General features: G+C 43.9%; 1 protein-coding gene and 1 long non-coding RNA gene across 4 annotated transcripts in view; one reads left to right on the forward strand and one right to left on the reverse strand.

The window, feature by feature from the left end:
* The window catches only part of MAP3K21 (mitogen-activated protein kinase kinase kinase 21), a 63071-nt gene extending 43580 nt beyond the window's left edge, over window positions 1-19491 (reverse strand). The window contains exon 1 of one of the 3 annotated variants that reach the window (XM_019527094.1): window positions 19281-19491. In XM_019527094.1, coding sequence (XP_019382639.1) covers window positions 19281-19485 — 205 coding nt within the window. In that variant the 5' untranslated portion in view covers window positions 19486-19491. Of the gene's footprint in view, window positions 1-18814; window positions 18879-19280 lie in introns of those variants that run through there. The other 2 variants (XM_019527093.1, XM_019527095.1) reach the window with 2 other exon arrangements.
* Window positions 8638-11365, forward strand: LOC109304481. Its single transcript, XR_002099399.1, has 2 exons — window positions 8638-9575; window positions 10675-11365. It is a non-coding gene; the product is annotated as an uncharacterized LOC109304481 (long non-coding RNA).
* Window positions 19492-19497: the final 6 nt, after the last annotated feature.

The raw sequence follows: 19497 nt of genomic DNA on the forward strand, positions 1-19497 counted from the left end.
TTTTAAAAAAAAAAAAAAAAAAAAAAAAAAAAAAAAAGTGATGTTGCCATTTTATTATATAATTGCATATTGCTTAGAACACTCTTTGGACAAAGGCCCTCCACTTTGGTTCAAGCCCTTCCTCAGCCTGAGAGAGTTCAAACCAATAACTCCTACCTCTTTGGAGACAGCCATAACCACCAGGCTATCAAACGTTTGGTATATTCTTTCTATACCTACTGTTGAAGCCAGGTCACTGTACAAAGAAGAATGCAAGCATCATGGGATCAGAAAGAATAAGCAAAAGGAGACTGGATTTGTTGCCCAGCTCTTGGGTTCCCTACCCCACTCCCAATGCTGTTTCTACATATCATTCAATAACTCTTTAGTGTAAAGTGGCAGCAAAAGCTGGACCCAGAATTCAGAGCCTTACCTACCAGACAGTGCAGCCCTGGTCTCCCCAGCCATTCACATTCTTTTTGGTTTTTATTAGGTGGTTTAAGGAGCACAAGTATGCAACATGCCTGACGGGATTCTTCAGATACACGGAGATTTCCCCTTAGCATTGGCATTTCCCCTTTCTCACATATTTGTTCATTCTCTGCAGGTCCCTTACATCTGAAATTTCTGGCTGTCTCAGGCTTCCCCCCCCCCCCCGCCTCCTTAAAGCGGGGAAAAGTATATAGTTCCATTTAGCATAGGCTACTACATCCCTCTAATTATTACAATTGTTTTATACCCCTCGTTTAATAAATGATACATAGTTTCATAGTTCATAGATTTCATAGACATTAGGGCTGGAAGGGACCTCGGAAGATCATCAAGTCCAGCCCCCCACCCAAAGAGCAGGAAGTCAGCTGGGGTCATAGGATCCCAGCAAGATAAGCATCCAATTTGCTCTTAAAGGTGTTCAATGTAGGTGCTTGAACCACCTTTGATGGCAGGCTGTTCCAGACCTTGGGGGCTCAGACAGTAAAGAAATTCTTCCTGATGTCCAGCCTGAAATGGTCTCTCAGTAGTTTATGACTGTTCGACCTCGTCATCCCTTGGGGTGCCCTGGGGAACAAATGTTCCCCCAGATACTGGTGGTCACCCCGATAAACTTATAGGTGGCCATCAGATCACCCCTGAGCCTGCGCTTTTCCAGGCTAAATAGCCCAATGGGTCGGACTTGATGATCTGCTCAGGTCCCTTCCTACCCTACCAACTATGAAACTGCTGATTGTTTTAGCAAAAGTACCTAGTTAACATGATTTTCCATAGTTTCTCAAACTTCATAGTTATCATAGAATCACTGAGTCAGAATGGACCTAGACAGATCATCTAGTCCGACCCCCTGCCATGGGCAGGAAGGAGCACTGGGGGTGGCAGGGATCATAAGACCCCAGCCAGGTGCCTATCCAGTTTCCTCTTGAAGATTTCCAGGGAAGATGAGAGCACCATCTCTCTGGGAAGCCTATTTCAGGCTGTGGCCACCCTTACAGTGAAGTAGTTCTTCCTAATATCTAACCTACACCTATTCTCCCTCAGCTTGTGGCCATTGTTCCTGGTGACTCCAAGGGGGGCCCTGGTGAACAGACTTTCCCTGAGTCCCTGCTGCTGGCCCCTGATAAGGTTGTAGGCAGCCACAAGATCCCCCCTCAGTCTCCTCTTGCGGAGACTGAAGAGATTCAGGTCCCTCAGCCTCTCCTCATAGGGCTGGCCACGGAAGCCCTCAATCATACGAATGGCCCTCCTCTGGACCTCTCCAGGTTCTCCACATCCTTCTTGAAGTGCAGTGGCCAGAACTGGACACAGTACTGCAGCTACGGCCTCACCAGCGCCACATAGAGGGGGAGCAAGACCTCTCTGGACCTGTTAGTGATGCCCCTGTTGATGTATGACAGTGCGGTTGGCAGGGTCAGAAGGGACCTGAGCAGATCATCAAGTCCAACCCCCTGCCATGGCAGGAAAAAGTACTGGGGTCAAATGACCCCAGCAAGGTGTTTGTCTAACCTCCTCTTAAAGACCCCCCAGGGTAGGAGCCAGCACCACTTCGCTTGGAAGTTGGTTCCAGATCCTAGCTGCCCTGACAGTGAAGTAGCGCCTCCTGATGTCTAGCCTGAATCTACCCTCTGCCAGCTTGTGACCGTTATTCCTGGTCACTCCTGGCAGTGCTCGGGGGAACAGGGGCTCCCCCAGTGCCTGCTGGTCCCCTCTGACTAGTCTGTAAATGGCCACTAGATCCCCCCTTAGCCTTATCTTGTGGAGGCTGAACAGATTCAGGACCTGTAGCCTCTCTTCATAGGGCCTGCCCTACTGCCCCCGATCATGCGAGTGGCCCTCCTCTGGACCCTCTCCATATTGTCCACATCCCTCTTGAAGTGCAGTGCCCAGAACTGGACGCAGTACTCCAACAGTGGCCTGACCAGCATCACATAAAGGGAGAAGATCACCTTCTTGGACCTGCTCGAGATGTTGCCAGGACCCCTCAACATACGAGGTCTACTGCCTGCCCGGAGCAAAGATTCAAGACGTGACAGGGATGATCCAGGCCATGATCCAGCCCACTGATTACTACCCCATGGTCCTAATCCATGTGGGTACTAATGATACGGCCAGGAGAAGCCCTGATCACCTGAGGGTGTACTACCATGCTCGGGGGGGGGGGGCGTGCTGAGGGAAATAGGTGCACAGATGGTATTCTCTTCTGTCCTACAAGTGAGTGGATATGAAAGACGACATAAGACCTGCATGACAGAGACCAACTGGCGGCTCTGGGAATGGTGTCTTGAGACAGGCTTCGGCTTCCTAGACAACAACCCGCACATCACGACAAAAGACAAGTAGTTGTCTTTATTTTTATGATTGGCAAACTTCTTCAAGTCAGATTTTATGTGAAAGTAATGACACAGTCTATAGTCTGTTCCAATTATTTCAGTCCTTAGCCATTTAACGTAACTTGTTTGTGGTCCTCAAAATTGCTATTAGGGGGAAGCTACGTCCAACCTTTGAGTGCTTTCCAGGACAGTCTTTAAGGGTCCTTCACCTGAACTATAAACACTTCGATTCTAAAGCAGCTACTCTGAAGTACTTGAATCTTTTCTATTTATATCTGCTACCATGATTGATCATATCTCGTTTTTAATTTAAAAGGAGTTCTAGGTCATCAGCACCCTTTGCTACTGTCTTATCTATGACTTCTCTAAATAGTTCAATCTTGTGCTAGTTAGCTTGAGTTACACTGATTAATAGCTAAGCAAAAGGTAGCCCATATGCCACTACATTTGCTGCCACCGACAGTGCTTATGCTTCAACAAGAGTAAAGACTTGACCACACCATAACTTTCGTAGGCAGCATCCTCATGTTGTCTTCTACCCTCAGCTTAAGTACTGTTTGTCATTTACGATTCCTGTTAATTCATTTTTCATCAATCTGCAGAGCTGATCTGGTTGCCCCACATTTTTTTTTGTAAAGCAGCAGACAAGCCAGAACCTTATTTAATTTGTTGTATGCAGTCAGCAATCACATATGTTACAGCAGTGAACACTTTTTGTGCACGGAGGGAGGTGCTTCTATCATAGTGACTGTTGTTATACAGATTAGTGCTTTGCATTAAGGTTAACTTCACTAGTATGAAATAATATTTTGGCCAACTATATGAGGGGAAAGTAGTCTTAAACCTGTTGAAAAAAGTTGTGTGCAGACAGTGCACATCCCTAAGATAGTATAATTCCATCCAATTAGCACCAAATATACCCCAAGATGAATCAGGAATAATTTTATACTAAATCCACTTTCCCTCTTGAGTTCAGGCAATTAGTCAGCCAAACAATCTAACAGTGCTTTATGGCTTGAAGGCGGCTACTAGAACCTAAACTCAGACCTCAGTGTTTCTGGGGTAAGAAACCAGATAAGACCTTCCACTTTTAAATCAAATGCAAAGGGACCAATTTTCCCCTTAAACATAGATCTTCACAAATCAGTCAATTCATACACTCACCCACCAGGCCACCAGTTGACACCCTTTAAATAACGTAGTCTGTGGAGAGACTGCAGTGCAAGAGACCCATCCTGAAAAGTCAGAAGAGTCAGGATGTGTAGCCCATCACTACGGTAAGGACAGCTGCCTGGAGCCCCAAGCAGAATGGCAAGCAACGCAGGACAAAGGCAGACCTGAGCTGGCCGACCTTTGTTGACAATACTAGCTTTGAGCCACAGTTTGTGGTTGAGTCTGGCTAAGAAAGGAGTCATATCAGCAATGTGGCAATAGCCCAAGGCAAGGATCTCATTCAAAGACTGAACTGTCTTGGTACCAGGGGCCCCACCTACTGAAGAAAGTTTATATGCAACTGTACCAACATCAGTCAGACACTTATACTGCTGCCTGCTACTCCCACTCAAGTCACCCTTCTGAGAACTTTGTTGTCAATATGGCAGGTGAGGATTTGACAAAGAACTCCCTTACAAAGTTCCCCAAATTAGTACAGCAAGGTCAGCATATGAATTCAAACTGAAAAGCTTGTTCTTATAGTAACTGTCAATTAATTCAGAACCAAAACACCCCTCTTTCATTTGAAATCACAGGCAACTGGTCTTGTGCTCACTATAAGCATGCTATTTGCCATCCATTAGGTTACATCAGTGAACTGTGTGCGCCAAGGACTCGCCTTATAACACATTAACATTTCTGGGGACCCTAGTTTCCCCTCTGAACCATTACATTGCTCTTCTCTGCACCATCCCAGGAAGTAGCAGCAATGAGCATTTAGTGAGGTCTGCAGTGAATTTTACAGATGTTTCCACTGCCCGTTCATTATAGGGACAAGTGTTACATTAGCCAAGTTATGTACAGCTAAGAAAGGAAGAGGGGTCTTAAGAGCATCTCCCTACTACACCCCCACCCTCAGGGTGAACTCATACAGCTCCAGAGCCACATGCACCCTGGAGGGTGGAAAGCACCTTAATCTCCTAATTCCCAATACCACTTATCCCAGAAGCTCATTGGCATGAAGCAGCAGGAGTTGCTGGGCACAGATAGCTCCCAGTCCTAGAAAACCCTGGTGATGGTAATGGGCTCTAGCAATAGCATCCCATAATTTAAAGGAAAGCTGTTCTACCTGAAAACTGACTTCTTGGTTCATTTCTCACCTTCAGGGGGCAGCATCAGGGTTTCCAAGCTCACTAAGGCAAAAAGCAGCTCCATGCATGGTGAAAATGAAAGGGGCAGGAGAGGCAAAACAAAAGTGATGTTGGGGGAACCAGTCTCCTTGCTGGAGAAGACGGCAAAAGTTGCAGAGAATTAGTCCTCTTAGAGAAAGTACCACTGATGTGTCTAACGAGGTCTGCATTTCACTCAGGGCAATAAGAATACAGCAACAATGAGGGAGGCTGTGGCCATGACAAAGGAGACAGCTGGGGGAGGAAATCTGTGCGTGGAATATGAAAGGGAGATCTAACTGTCAATGACTTCCTGTCCTGCCAGACTGTACATACAGGAAGTGCTCTTGCTTGCTTTCTTGACAGCCATTTCCTCTGGGTGGCCATCTAAGCACCTTCCACAATGCAGGGGAATGGCCCAACATGTTGCCCTTGGGGAGAACAGCAAGTGGGCAACAGTGTTCTGGGTTCTTTCTAGCAGCCAAGCTCCTTTTGATCCCTCCAAACACCAAGCAAGTTATGTGCTGTAGCACTGCCCCCTCACAGGACATTCAACCATAAACTTACTGCTATGTTGCTAATAAACTAACAGTTCTTTTTTTGAGAACAGGTACCATGCGAGTAATGGTAGATTGGACTGGCAAGAATCAATGGGGATGATGGTCACCTTGTTGATCAACAATGCCTTCCTTGTCAGGGAGACCAAGGCTGGAGTTGAACACCCTGCCAGATCATCCACTGGTGGCATGTGTTCCAGTTGCTCAGTCCTGAGGTCAGCTCTGCAGTGAGTCTCAAGAAATATGGCCCTCGTCATCCTAAAGTTAACATACCAATGCTAATCACCTCATATCTGTGGCATTACCCTCTCCCAGCTGCCCATGGTTACCCACGAACAAGTAGAAAATATTCTGGAGATGGCCCAAGAGCCAGCCCCATTCTCAGTGGTGTCCATGGGCACCTATATAAGTGCAGCAAGGCTGCTCTGACATGCTGTAATTATAGCACATTGGAGCAAACTCCAGTGTCATATGTATCAGCATCCCTGTGCTGAAAAATGGCAGCGGGACACTTTGGACGCTTTAACGAAAGCTCGTTTGAAGAGCTTTAAGTCTCCCCCGTCGCCATTTTTCAGCACAGGGATACTGATGCACATGATGCTCCAGACACTTTAATTAGAGCGTCAGCCCTCCCCCCCCCCCAAGCACGTGTATAAGCACCCTACGATTTCTTCTTCCACCATCTTACAATCACTGCCCAAGAGACTGATACACTATTCCACCTTTCAGTTCTAGTGAATCACTTCACCCAACTGGGTGATCATGTGGTTGAGGCTCAAGAGGAACTTTTATAGTGATACCTTGTGCAGGACTAGAGCCTAACAATGTTGTGCATTCAGAAAGCAAAAGAGCTCTAGGCAGCAGGCATCTATGACACATTTTCACCACACAACATGAAAAAGCACCCGCATTCTCAGCCTGATCTTCCTGTCTGGTTTGTCACCAGTGGAAACAGAGGCTTGCTTTATTCCAGCCATTACTGTAACCAAGGACCTCTCTGAAGTCAGAGGTGGTCAACCCATGACTGAGGGGGTTGTGTCATCTCAGGTCTACAGGGCTCCCTAAGGGGTGCCTGAAAACCTGGCAGCAGGGGAGTTGTGGTAGCATTAACTGCTGCTCCCTCCTACCCAATTTCTCTGTCAACATAACAATGTTGTGTTCACATGATCACACCAGGGCACAGGGGGTCCTCCTGGCACACAGCTGGATCTGGGCATGTGGAATTATATAAAGTATACCACACACACACACACACACACACAGAGATAAAACTTGAGGAAACTAGCCAAGAAAAGCCCTTGATTGGAAGAACTGTCGTATATATACTGTCGCATAAAAGAAAGGCACAATGATCAATAACTTTGAATAGCAGGGGCAGAATCATTAGATTATGTGGGATTGCCATGGAAAAGAGATAAGAAAAGAAAATGTCAATAGAATAAAATTAGATGAAGTATCAGCTACAACTTCAGTACTCTTTGTATCCATCAACCCTCTACCCTTTACTTCTTTAAATGCCCAAAGATGCCGTAGTGGTTAAGTGACAATAGTTAACAAAATTAAATACTTTACGTAGATTACTGAAGACGGCACAAGGAGGTGGGATATTATCTGTTGCTGAGATAGTTGGAACATCAGCTTTTTTTCCCCTTTTTTTAAATTTATATTATGCCTGGGAGGATGAACCACAAATAGCAATTCATTACAATACAAATATAATGCATTCATAAAATGGAAGAGTTAAAGCTCTCAGTCAAATTATTACAATAAACTTGAATAACAAACATTCTACGTTTTGTAAACGTAGTGGCATCTCATAGTTTTTCTATTAAAACTCCATGTTTACATGTTACATCACTAACATACCATTTCTGAGATTCTGTGTTATGCTGATATTAGTAACCAAAAAGAAACTCAATTTGAAAACAGTTTAAAAGACACAATCAATCCTGGCTATGTATCTGTCTACAGCAGTGGTTATCAACTTTTTTAGCTTTGAGACAACCATTGGAAAAATATTAGTTCTTAAGTTTTCATAGTCAAAAAATGAGTGAAAAAAATAGAAGAGAGCAGTTTTCTGTTGCAAAGAACTCAAAAAGACGTGTCAGAATAATTTTAACGCTATAGATTTCTGTTTGAAATCTAAGCTTATCTTGTGAAACATATCTGCACACTTGACAGTGCAAGTATTGTGTAGCACCCTGATGCACCCCTGAAAGGAGTTCAAGGCACTACAAGGCACACTGGTTGAGAATCACTGGCCTAGGGTTTTTCTTTTATAATTGTTTATATTCCCACAAATCTATGCTCTTCTATTCTTCTTTTAAACATTCTCTTCTTCTCCCTTTTGCTTCTGTTTGCCTTTCATACAACCAAGATGTGAGAAAAAAATACTGCCCATAAAAGAACAAAACCAAAAAACACTTTAGTGTTAACTTGTACTTAACTAGCATCTAAAAATCACTTTGGCCAAAGTTTTTATATTTGAGTCAGTTCATATCAAAGGGAAGTTATCCATTCAAATAATGTGAAGGGCATCTAGAAACACAATAAGTGAGAATTTCCTTCAGCAACTTCAAAAATCCCTAAAAGCCTCAGGGCCTACCTACTCTTCTTTTTGCAGAAAGGTACTTTGTGCCCAAAAGCCTGTTCAACATCTCTTCCAATAAAGACAGTCCAATAAAAGATATTACTAACTAAACATTGCTTCTGTCATATTCCCTGGATCATCACAGCTACAGCACTATAAGTGTACTGTACTAAAAGTTGAACATTTCAACAAGCGAGATCCTGATGCTTACCCAGGTCTCCTCCTGTCTTGGTGATTTGAGTTTCTTTGAAATGTATTTACTTAATGCAAGATAATTGTAACAGATTACATTAAATTTGCAGTTGAAAATATAAGACCTAAACTAAAGTTGAAAATAATTTTTAAAGAAAAAAATGTTTTCTAAAAATCACCTTTTGATGATTTGTTTAAATTTTAACTCCAGAAAAAATATTTTTCATAAACGGATAAAGTTTTTTCCATTTCTGGATCAGTGATAGTTAGTGTGGTAGAAAGACTCAAGGCAACCTGAAGGCAAGCTGCAATGGGTCCCCTGCCTTCCACCCTTGCGCTGTCTCCTGGTCCTAGCAGACAGCCTCCTATGTGCAAAAGTAGCATTTTATTTGCATCTTTCCATGGACTTTGGAAAACAAGAGTGCACTAGGTTCACATTTACAAAAGTCCATCATTAATAAGGCCTGAATACATTCTTTAAAAAAATTAAATTTAGGATTCTGTAGAATTGAGCTGCAGTCACCCAGTGTTTGTAGTGCAGAAGTTGCTTCAAATCTTGGCCAACAATAAGCCTGCACTAAGTGGCTGAAGTAAGGAGAGTTACTAAACACCTATATTTTTTATTTATTTGCCTCTAGCTTTCCATCCCTTTCCAGCAGGGTAAGCCTTCCAGATTATATTGCAGTCAGTCATACAAGTTCTGAAAATAATGTTACAATCTGATCTTCAAGTCAGCAAGTCAAGAGTTTAATGATAAATGCAAAGCTTTTTGAATGATTTCCAGGATTGTTTTACTTGTCTAATAATGAACTATAGCAAGCATAACTATTTCATTACATTTTTTTGAGAAACAGAGGGGGAGGGTTGCCTTATCAGGCCTGAGTTAAAGCACACCTGCCAAAACACAGATTTCAGTAGCTATGAAGAGAACAAAGCATGATTATACTGCCAACATTGGCATGTCTGCAACTGATTTAACTGGAGCTATGACCCTGAACACAAAAGCTTCAACTTTAGAGGCAACTTGAGGGGAGTATTTTTGTGATTTTACATGCATACAGTTAAAGATATGGCACTTACTTGCAGCAAAAGCAATGTATGTTGGAAGAAAGCAAAGGTGAGCAAGTATTTTAGGATTCCAGGTGAAACCCTAAGAGTTTAATTTAAAATTTTGTTTTCATTAATGCTAAAAGTCATGACATTTCTTACTATTATTATACAGTAAACCTAAGCATTGAAGTTAAACAGAAATTAATGGCAGCATGTTTCAGCTTGTTTGCTGAAATCCATTTTGTTATGCCTGCTAGTTCTACTTTCTGAAATACAAAAAATTAAGTGCTTAAAACATCCCATCCCTCCCCCCTCCCCTTTTTGGAATTATCATTAACTTCAGGAGCTGGAATTAGCTTCAGAAAGAGGAAAGTCCATAGGCTTTTAACTTTACTCTGTAAATTTTACAAACACCTATTGTACAAAGCCATTTTAGTTCAAACTTCCTACATGGGAGCTTGAAACATTTCTAGATAAGAAACTGACAAACTGCAAACAAAAAAAATCCATTAGCTTTAGCTTCTAAAGTTGAAGTAGCCACAAACTGGCATTCAAGTTCCAGAAACAATTTGAGGGCTTGAATGTTACTTTTCAGCTCTTTACAACTCGTTGTAAACTAACCTTTCAATTGAATTTCTTTATTCAAAAAATTCACGATGCTTGCAATGGTGATCAAAGGTACGAAATAAAATTTATAACTGGAAAAACCAATGAAGATCTCACTTCTTTCCAAAGTTCCACCAAATCTCCCAGCATCAACAGCTGTTGGTTATTATACTTAAATAAGCATACTTTTCATTTCACAAAAGCTAAGGTCAGTTCTCAACACACTCCAAAGGTCTAGCTAAAGAAATAGGCCATATTTTAAAGGTAATTAGGAATTTTCAAAACCATTTAAGCACATACTTTCAATTTTAAAAAAGTGAATTTGAGACATGAATGGTTCTACAAAAAAAATCCCATTAGGCATTTATCTACATCTTTAGGAGGCTAAAGAGTTTTAAAAATCTGACTTGATACTCTTAATAGCCATGTATAAAAAAGTTATTTAAATATTTAATAGTATTTTAATGCTTATTGTAAATATCAGTGTCCAAAGTATAGTAAGCTAAACTGTAATGTGACCACAAATTAAAAGCTCCAAAGTGCAATCATTTTCTTTCCAGAGGGGTTACAATCAGAAGTTGTCAGAAAGGCTAAAACTGGACTCTGCTTTTTGGCAAGACGCAGCCACTGGGAACCTTGGTGAGAGCAAGTTCCATGAAGAAACCCAACTGGCAAAGTTCCAAGATGGAGCCAGAGCAAAGAAATTTACAGCCACAGCAGTAAAACAGTTCCCCTGTGACTTAAGATGTGACTATATATTACAAGAAAAATGGGGCAATCACTGGGGGAGGGAAGCAAGTAAAGCCAAAATAACAATCAGAGCAGGATTTTATTTTTAAGAGTCAGGCAAGGAGACAAAAGGGGCAAAATGCAATCCTCTCTAAATAAAAACTAATATATCAGCATTAAAGTTGTGCATTTAAACATAACCTTTGATTCTCATACCAATGGCAACAGTAGTGCTAAATTAAAGTGTGTTCCAGTAAGCATTAGTGTTGTATTGTTGTTCTGATAGTGAACTAATACTTGGAAGTTAGCTTTATTGCATGTGACATGCTGTTTTAACTAAAGATCTTTGCTTTTCAGTGTCAGTACTATGAGGAAATACCATATACTTGAACACCCTTTATTTTAAATTATGTATATGTGCATTTTGAATTTCTCTTCACTTGTTAGTATCTACACTAGATGTAAATGAAGGTCAAAGACACTGCAACATTTAAAAGGTGAATAAATCAAATTCAGTCTATAGCAGTTGCGTCTTCAAACTACATAAGAGAAATCAGCTAGAACATTATTCATTCTCAGGACACTTGTGACCTCTAGAGAAATAGCATATGAAATAAACTAGTAGTTGGCAGCAGCTACCCAGAGCTGGGGCTGGCCGCAGCTGGGAGTCTGCAAACAGCTGCATGCATGGGGGGGGGGGCTGAGGCAGCACAACCCCAGCCTCTCCCCTGCTGCCGGCACAGAACTGATGGTTGGGCTCCGGAGCTCACTGCAGCTGTTTGTAGGCAGCCTGGTCTCTGGACAGCTGCAACAAGCAGTAGGTAGGCTGCAAACAGCTCCACCGGGCTCCACAGCTCTAGAATCAGCTCCATGCTGGCAGTGACTGTGCATGCACCTCAGAGCAGACAGCAGAAGGGCTGCACTGCCTCACCCCAGTCATCAGCTCTGTGCCAGGAGTGGGGGAGACTGGGGTTGCGCTGCCTCAGGCCCCACCCACTGCCCGCTCCAAGGTGCACGCACTGGTATAGAGCTAATGCCTGAGCCCGGCGCAGCTGTTTGCAGCCTCCTTGCTGCACCCAGCCTCGGCTCTGGGTAGCTGCTGCCAGCCATGGAGCAGGCTGCTTGCAGCAGGGCTTGCAGCTTCCGAGCCGCCTGCTGGGAGCAGCCTGGGCTCCGTGGTTGGCAGCAGCTACACAGAGCTGGGGCTGGTGGTGGCATGCCAAGCAAAATGGCCTTGCATGTCACGCTTGGCACACGTGCCAGGGGTTGCTGACCCCTGTATAATGAATCAGAAAAAAAAAATGCTTGAGAAAAGCTCCAAGGGAAAGCAAGGCAAAGCATTCATTCAAACAGCAACTTAATTTTACAAACAATACACAGATAAGAAAAAGAGAGCAAGCACGCACACAATTTTTTACTTTAACAGGCCTTTCCCTTAGAACAGATCTCTCCCCTCAGGAAAGGCTCATTTTTCAAGTTGTCAGAAATGGATGCTACTTCACCAAGTCAAGTGAAATCTGCACCTAGTGTACTGTGTTACAACAGCATTCTAAAGTGTTTTCTGCAAAATAAACAGTATTATTATGATTTTTTTACAGTCTTTATTCAACTTACCTCAAAGCACTTCATATTAGGTAATACAACCATTGCAGAAAAGGAAAATTAAGGGATAAAGGCATAAAGATCTCAAAAAAAAAAAAAAAAAAAAAAAAAAAAAAAAAAAAAAAAAAAATCAAACAAACCATGCCTTTGCTTCTTATTACTGTATTTTAATAAGTTCCTAGCTGCAGGATGGCTCAAGCTCTGTTTCAGCGATATTTTAGTTCATATTTCTCCACATACAACATGCACCCCGAAGTCAGCTCCCCCAAAATGGAAGGGAAGAGGAATGTTTTAAGCAGATAAACTGTTTGGGGTTTGTATTTTGGGGAGGGGTTTGGCTGGAAAAGCAAGCCTGGAGATGCTGCATGCTATGTAGCTGCCAAAATGCAAGGATCCCATGTTAACCCTTTCAAAGCCATAGCTATTGGCCAAGGACTGCAGCTTGTGCCTGAAGCAGTGAGCGACTGATATACAGCATCTTTGACAAGACTTACAATGCAGAGAGGACACTTGATTTACAGGAGCTTGCATAAAGAACTGCTTGAGGTAAAGCACTGACAATCTTGCTACCGCCCTTGCAATGGTCTGAGGCTCAACCCTCAGACCACTGAGGCAAAGAGCAAGCCCTCCTAGGAACAGTGTCCAGGCAAACCTACGGACAGACTTGGCAAGGCAGCTGGCACAAGGAACTTTCTGATGCCACATTCCCTGGACGCTAGGGTCATGTCCACATGAGTGCAGCCATGCTGTATATGGTGCCACAGACATGCCTGCTGTGCCACATACTGCACGTTCAGTGGTTCTCCATGCTGCAAGCAATCAGTGCACAGGGTTTTTCTGGATATCCAGGGGTCAAAAAAACCCAAGTAAAAAAAAAAAAAAGGAGAGGCCCAAAGCCAAAGGTTGGCAAGCTAGAGCTGTGATCCACTGCTGACCAGACTCCTCATGGCAGGATCACCGCTGTTGGAGCCCCAGAAGGCCCCCAGGACAGGCTGCTGCGGGGCCTAGTGCTGGCCCCAGCGTCCCCTACCCCACCCAGGGTAACTTACTGTACACAAGAGCACACATGGAACAGGCATTCCCCAAGGACAACCAGCAGGGGGCACGAGGTGTGCCACCGCTAGCTGTCCCTGGGGAACCAAATGTCCACACAGCTAGACGCAGCCTATGAGTGCTTACAATTGAACGGGGGGGGGCGGGGAGGGAACCCAATGCTTTACTTTCAGCTTGGTGTGTTCCTGTGCCAAACACAGCACATGCCCAGAAAAGGAATCGCATCAGTTTGACCCAGTTCCCCAGAGTCTGCATGCACTTCAACGGGGCTTTCTGGCACTTTTATCTAATAGCTGATTGGATCAGCTATCAGATAAAAAAGCTAAAGAGCCTCTCAAAAACACGAGCTACAGATGTTGGGAAGCTAGATCAAACTGATGTGATTTCTCTTCCAGTAAAGAGCTGTTTTTCATTTTTTTTTTTCCATGTCTGTCAGCATCCTATGTTCCCAGGAGGATTTACTCCTTATCACAGAGTGGGCTATGCCTCTGGAAAAATCTTTTTAAAAAATAGCCTTCCAAAAACTGGGTGCATGTTTTATGTGAGGAAATACAATGTTTTCCTTGCCAACTCGACCAGTACCTACCTAGGTTTTTCCTTTGAGGGAGATGAGTAGCTATATTAATTTTCATTATATGTCACTCTGAGTTCATCCCCAGGCAAAAATAGTTAATTAAGACTTAAAGCTAAGGAAAGTCTCTCTTATGGGCACAAAAACACCCTTGCAATGTTTTTATTATAAACTCACATCAGAACACAATTAGACATTAAGGACCTGTTATTTAAAAAAAAAAAAGATGCTAATGTTCGTTTGTGGACCCTGAAACATCTTCCATCTTCTCACAGTCAAGAGGGGGCACACAAACAAACCCCACTTGTCCCAGTGACTCAAGAATTTAACAGTCTTGAAAGGGAGCTCTGAGTTTGGTTGTGCCTACCATACCCAAGACAGCTCACCTATTCAGAAACAGGCAGCCCTAAAAAAGTGTGAAAGTTGACCAGAATTTAACCTACTGAAAACCAAGAGCCTCTCTCTGCAATGAGAGCCAAGAAAACACACAAAAAAGGACTCTGTGAAGTTCAAAAGGAGCAGAGGTGCTTACAAGAGCTCCCGAGGTCATCTTTTGAATGCTCCTCTCTTTCACTACTTTTAAAGATTCTTAGGTCCATAATTAGAGTTACCTTGCTAGGAACCAACTTTGGGAAATGCCAGGCCACAGAAAATTTTCATCTCTTCTTCCTTATCTACCTGGACCTAACCCAGACAGAAGCAGGTTTCTTTAACACAGTATGTGTCATACTGCACCACGTTTCTTCATTCTGCTTTTTAAAAAGGTCCCAATTTCAGTCTTTCTAGTTTTACATTACATTGGGCTCTCCATGGCCTGTGGTTTTATTCTTCAGTTTGTGCATTTGATTCCTTTCACCCAGTGACACAGGGGCACCTGTGTGTACTGGAGCGCATGAGTGTACTGTGAAGAAGTGGGCTGCATAGTGCCCTGGGCATGCTGGCCCAACATGACAGGATTAGAGCCCAACTGAGCTAGCACTGGATGATGAGGCCCACTAATGAGATCTGGCCCATAGACTAACCCAACACCAACCCAACATCACTTAGCCCGCAGGGCCAAAAGGTTGCATTTTATTTGCATCAATGTATATTATTCTCAAAGCAGCGAAGAGAGAACAGAGAAAGAAAAACAAGAGCAATTCTAGCCTACGGCCTACTCTCCCCTACAGAAAGACCTGCAACTTCTGCAGATGGGTTTGGGGCTCAAGGCTTGGACTCTTAAGTCACCTCAAGACCCATAAATGAGCTAGGATAGTGACCGTCCTCAAATCCAGGGATTGCCACCACCAACAATCTATTACGCACACTTCACCCACGCACATCATTTTGGGTATAAGAGTGAAGCATGCTGCCAATTTTAATCCAGAAAAAAAAAGTGAGTGCACCCCTGATATCAAAAGTTTGGGGGAAACCCCTTAAACGTCAAGATTTTCACCATTAGCATAAGCAAGATACTCTAAGTTCCCCCATAAAGCTTCCTGAAACCTGTATTAAGAACACATAGGCCTTTTTCTTTAAGTGCAGATGATGAATACTCTAAAATCAAAACCGGAATGACAAATCATAGCCTGGCTTAGAACAGGATTTTGAACATGAAGGCTAATATGTACTACCTAAACCAGACCAGACTAGTACAAAATTCTAGTCTAGACAAGGCCCTAGCAAGTCCCCACAAGGCTTCTATAAACCCAGGTCTCCCCTGTCTTCATATGTAGTCACTTGCCCATGGGCAAGTGACTTAATTCCCTGTGAAGACTAAGCAAGCAAAAATGGTACATCCTTTACTTTCTGTGTCTCTCCCATCACGTAACTGAGAACCAGACTTAGATAAACAATCACCCTTTCCAGTTTCATTAAATGACTAGAAACAAAATACCTTGAACATAAACAAACCTGTACAATAGTTAAGGAACACCTAGGTTTACTAGACTCAGGTTATAATTGAGAGACACAGTTAAGATGATACTGACAGCCTAACTGCAATGTTGCCAGTTACAACATTTACATTTTCTTTAAAATGTCAGACTGATACCACTTTCTAGCCAATTACTTCTGTGTCAAAAAAAAAAATGTGGTTTCTTCAGGATTCTTTTATGTTAAAGAAAGGTTAAGTCCTTTTTTAATCTTGATTCTATGTTAAAGGAAAAATCTACCTGGAAAACTTGGGTCTGTCTTTCTGGGAGGTGGAAAGGGGTGTTAAACAAAAGCTTGGATTGTTAACTGACAAAAGATTTTATAGGACACAAAGAACAGGACAGTAGTCTCTCTCATCTCTCCTCACCACAGCTATCCACATCTGGGAGGTAAGACTTTGTAAAACATACACATGCATGCACACAAAGTGATAAAGGTATATTATTCTCATCTTTAAACATCTTTTGTTTTGTATACTTGCATAGTTATAGGTAAGAACTCAAGTAGGATGGGTACCTCCAAGTAGGAGTCACCCCCATATAAATATGCCTGTTTCATTTTGTTAGCCTTATAACAAAGGTTACTTGTTCAAGTGGCACATTCCTTTCAGATTCACGTAGATAATGTTATGAATTTAATTCAAACAACAAAAACGTATTAGCGTAGTAATGGAATGCCATTATATGCTCCCTGACTGTCTACATTAATTACTTTCCCTTAACTGTGAGAAGTGTCTGAAATCCTGCCATATCCTTGACCTGGTATAGACCTGGTACTGACAAAGAATGTACTGATCAATGATCACCTCCTGTGATAAATGAAGCTCAAGTTGTTGTTATTGGCAGGTTTATCACCTGTGTTTGATACTGTTGAACCACAAAGTGCTGACCTTAAGCAGAACCAAATAAAAATGCACTTCAGCAGCTTCTTTCTTTTCTTTTGGCAGAGCACCACAGGTAGTTGCAGGTATTTTCTGTTCCTTCTAAAGAGCTCTCCAAGGCAACATACCCTTCTATTACCTCTGGTGTTAAACATGAACATTAGTGGCATGAGCAACACTGGAAACAGCTAGCTGTAGGTGTTTTGCTCATCCAACTCAAACAACTTGTATGACTGTCTCATGCAGATTCAGATCAGACAAGAAGCCAGCTGAAGCAACTACACAACATGGAGGAGGGAGGAACACTGACCACCCAACTAACAAATGTCCATCTGCCTTGAAATTTTAGGAAAGGGGTTTCCTAAAATTAGACCTAGATTCTGAAAGAATCAATCCTAGCGTTCAGAGCCTAGGTCTGATTTCAGGAAACCCTTTTCCTCCCCTCTCCCCAACACAATAAGTTTTATTAGATCACATTATACAAGCTGGGATGTCAAACTCATTCATCCTCCAGGGCCAGATGAGCATTCCTAGGCTGGTCTGCGGGTCAGACTGGACCAAGCCCCCTAGCAGCACCAGCTGTCCAGCCCCTTCACCAAATGCAGGGCATGCTGGCCACCAGAGCAGCATGAGGGGGAGGGGGGGAGCAGTGCAGAGCTCACTGTGCATGCAGTATGTGGAGCCAGCACAGGATGCACAGACTGGACCTGACCTTGCACATGGCACAAGAAGTCCAAGGTATGGGCTGCCTATGCCATCCCGCACCCCTGCCAGCCTCCTGTGCTATGTGCAGTGTGCACAGCGCAGGGTTCAGTGGTGCAGGGGTTGAAGCATGGGGTCTGTTCAGCAACCTATGAGCCAAATCCTAAGGCTCCACAGGCCAGATCTGGCTTGTGGGCCATGTTTGACACACCTGTTACATAGGAATTAAGACACCTTTTTAAGTACCATGCCTGAATACATACTGTAACTTTTCAGAGGCAGACCTTGCACCTGTTACTAATGCCTTTGTCACATGAAGAGTCTGACATACTGAAATGATGTCTGTGTAAGGCCTAAACTAGATACTGAAAATGCAGCAGCTCTACTCAGTGAATGGAATATGGCTTCGACATCCTGCATGCGTAGGCTATTGCCAGCATTTAGCTTTTTGTAGGGAAACTTGCCTACTCCAAAGATCACCTCTCCCTGTGGCCGGCTGCCACCACTTCAGCCAATCAAAGTATTTCAACCAACTGTTTTGCCTAGTCACTCTCTTCCAGTAAGCATATCATAACATTTATCTTACTGTTCATAAATGAATAGCTCTCTCATTGCTTCAGTTAGTAAGGCCAGTCAGCCTACTCACTGGAGGATGCCCCCAAATACATTTTGCCCACAGGATGGATTCTGAAGGACTAAGAAGGATGGGAGAAGAGCTGGCTTTAGCATTCCAGGTTTCCCCAGAAATCAAGATGTAGCCAGGCAGGGTTGTGTGTACAGACACACACAAACACACAACTTAGGCAGAAGAGTGAGGTCCCCAGACTCAAGTGGACCCTGCAGGCAGTAAGACAGTGATTCTCTGCCATGGCACCATGGCACCCAAAGGTCCTTTGAAAGGTGCTGTACGATAGTCACACTGTCAGGATTCACAAGATAACTTCAGACTCCGAAGAGTCAGAGAGAAGTACGACTGAAAAGGAGCACCAGAGCTCATCTAATCCAACCCCCTGCTTGAGGCAGGATCATTCCCATCCAAACAATCCTCTACAGCCATCATCTAGACTCTACAGAAGACCACCTCAGCCCTGATCCAACACAGCCCTAACACCCTCAACTACCACAGGTAAAGCAGGAGAACAATAGCAGCCAATGCCCTGCTTCTATAAAAAGCGTTGTCAACATACACTCAAGAGGAGTCCAGTGTCAAAACCCTTTGCCCGGTTCTTCCACCCCAGGTTCTTCCCACCAGAAGAACTGCTCCAGCATTTCTCACTACCAGCCACCTCCCAGCCCATAGCCCACTCTCCCCTGCACACAGCAAGACTTCTGCAGACAGTTCCGGGGCTTGGATTTTTCCCTGAATCAGGGGAAGAGACTGCCAATGACCAGTAAGCCTGCAAAAGCTACCAGCTGGCATTTGTTATGGGGCACCTCAAGGATAAGCACCGCTGCTGGATGAGACCTGCAGACCATTATGAGGGATCCTAGCAATGGGGCCAAGGAATGGGGGTGGTCAGCTCTTTCCTTCTCGCTGCCCCCCAACACTCAGCAGCCAAGGCCACCCCCACAGGCTTGTCCCAGGCCAGGATCCTAAGGGGACATGTGTAAGTGTGTGGGCAAGTGTGAGTATGCATGTACCATCCTGTAGGTCACTTGGAAGTGTGAGCATGTGTAAGTGCAAGCATAGTGTCTGTCCCCCCCATGACACTCACTGTTGCTGGACTTGAGGTCACGGTGCAGTACAGGCACGGCCGCCTGCTCGTGGAGGTAGCGCATGCCTTGGGCGATCTGCACTGCCCAGTTGACCAGCACGTGCGGGGGGATTCGTCGTCCCCGGCGGGCCCCAGCCCCGGCCCCGGCCCCGGCCCCAGCCCCGGCCAAGACGCGGTGCAGGGCGCCGCCGCGGGCTAACTCCATGACGAGGCAGAG

The sequence above is a fragment of the Gavialis gangeticus genome, unplaced genomic scaffold (assembly GCF_001723915.1).
Source record: "Gavialis gangeticus isolate Ggan-Ray unplaced genomic scaffold, GavGan_comp1, whole genome shotgun sequence".
Classification (NCBI taxonomy): domain Eukaryota; kingdom Metazoa; phylum Chordata; order Crocodylia; family Gavialidae; genus Gavialis; species Gavialis gangeticus.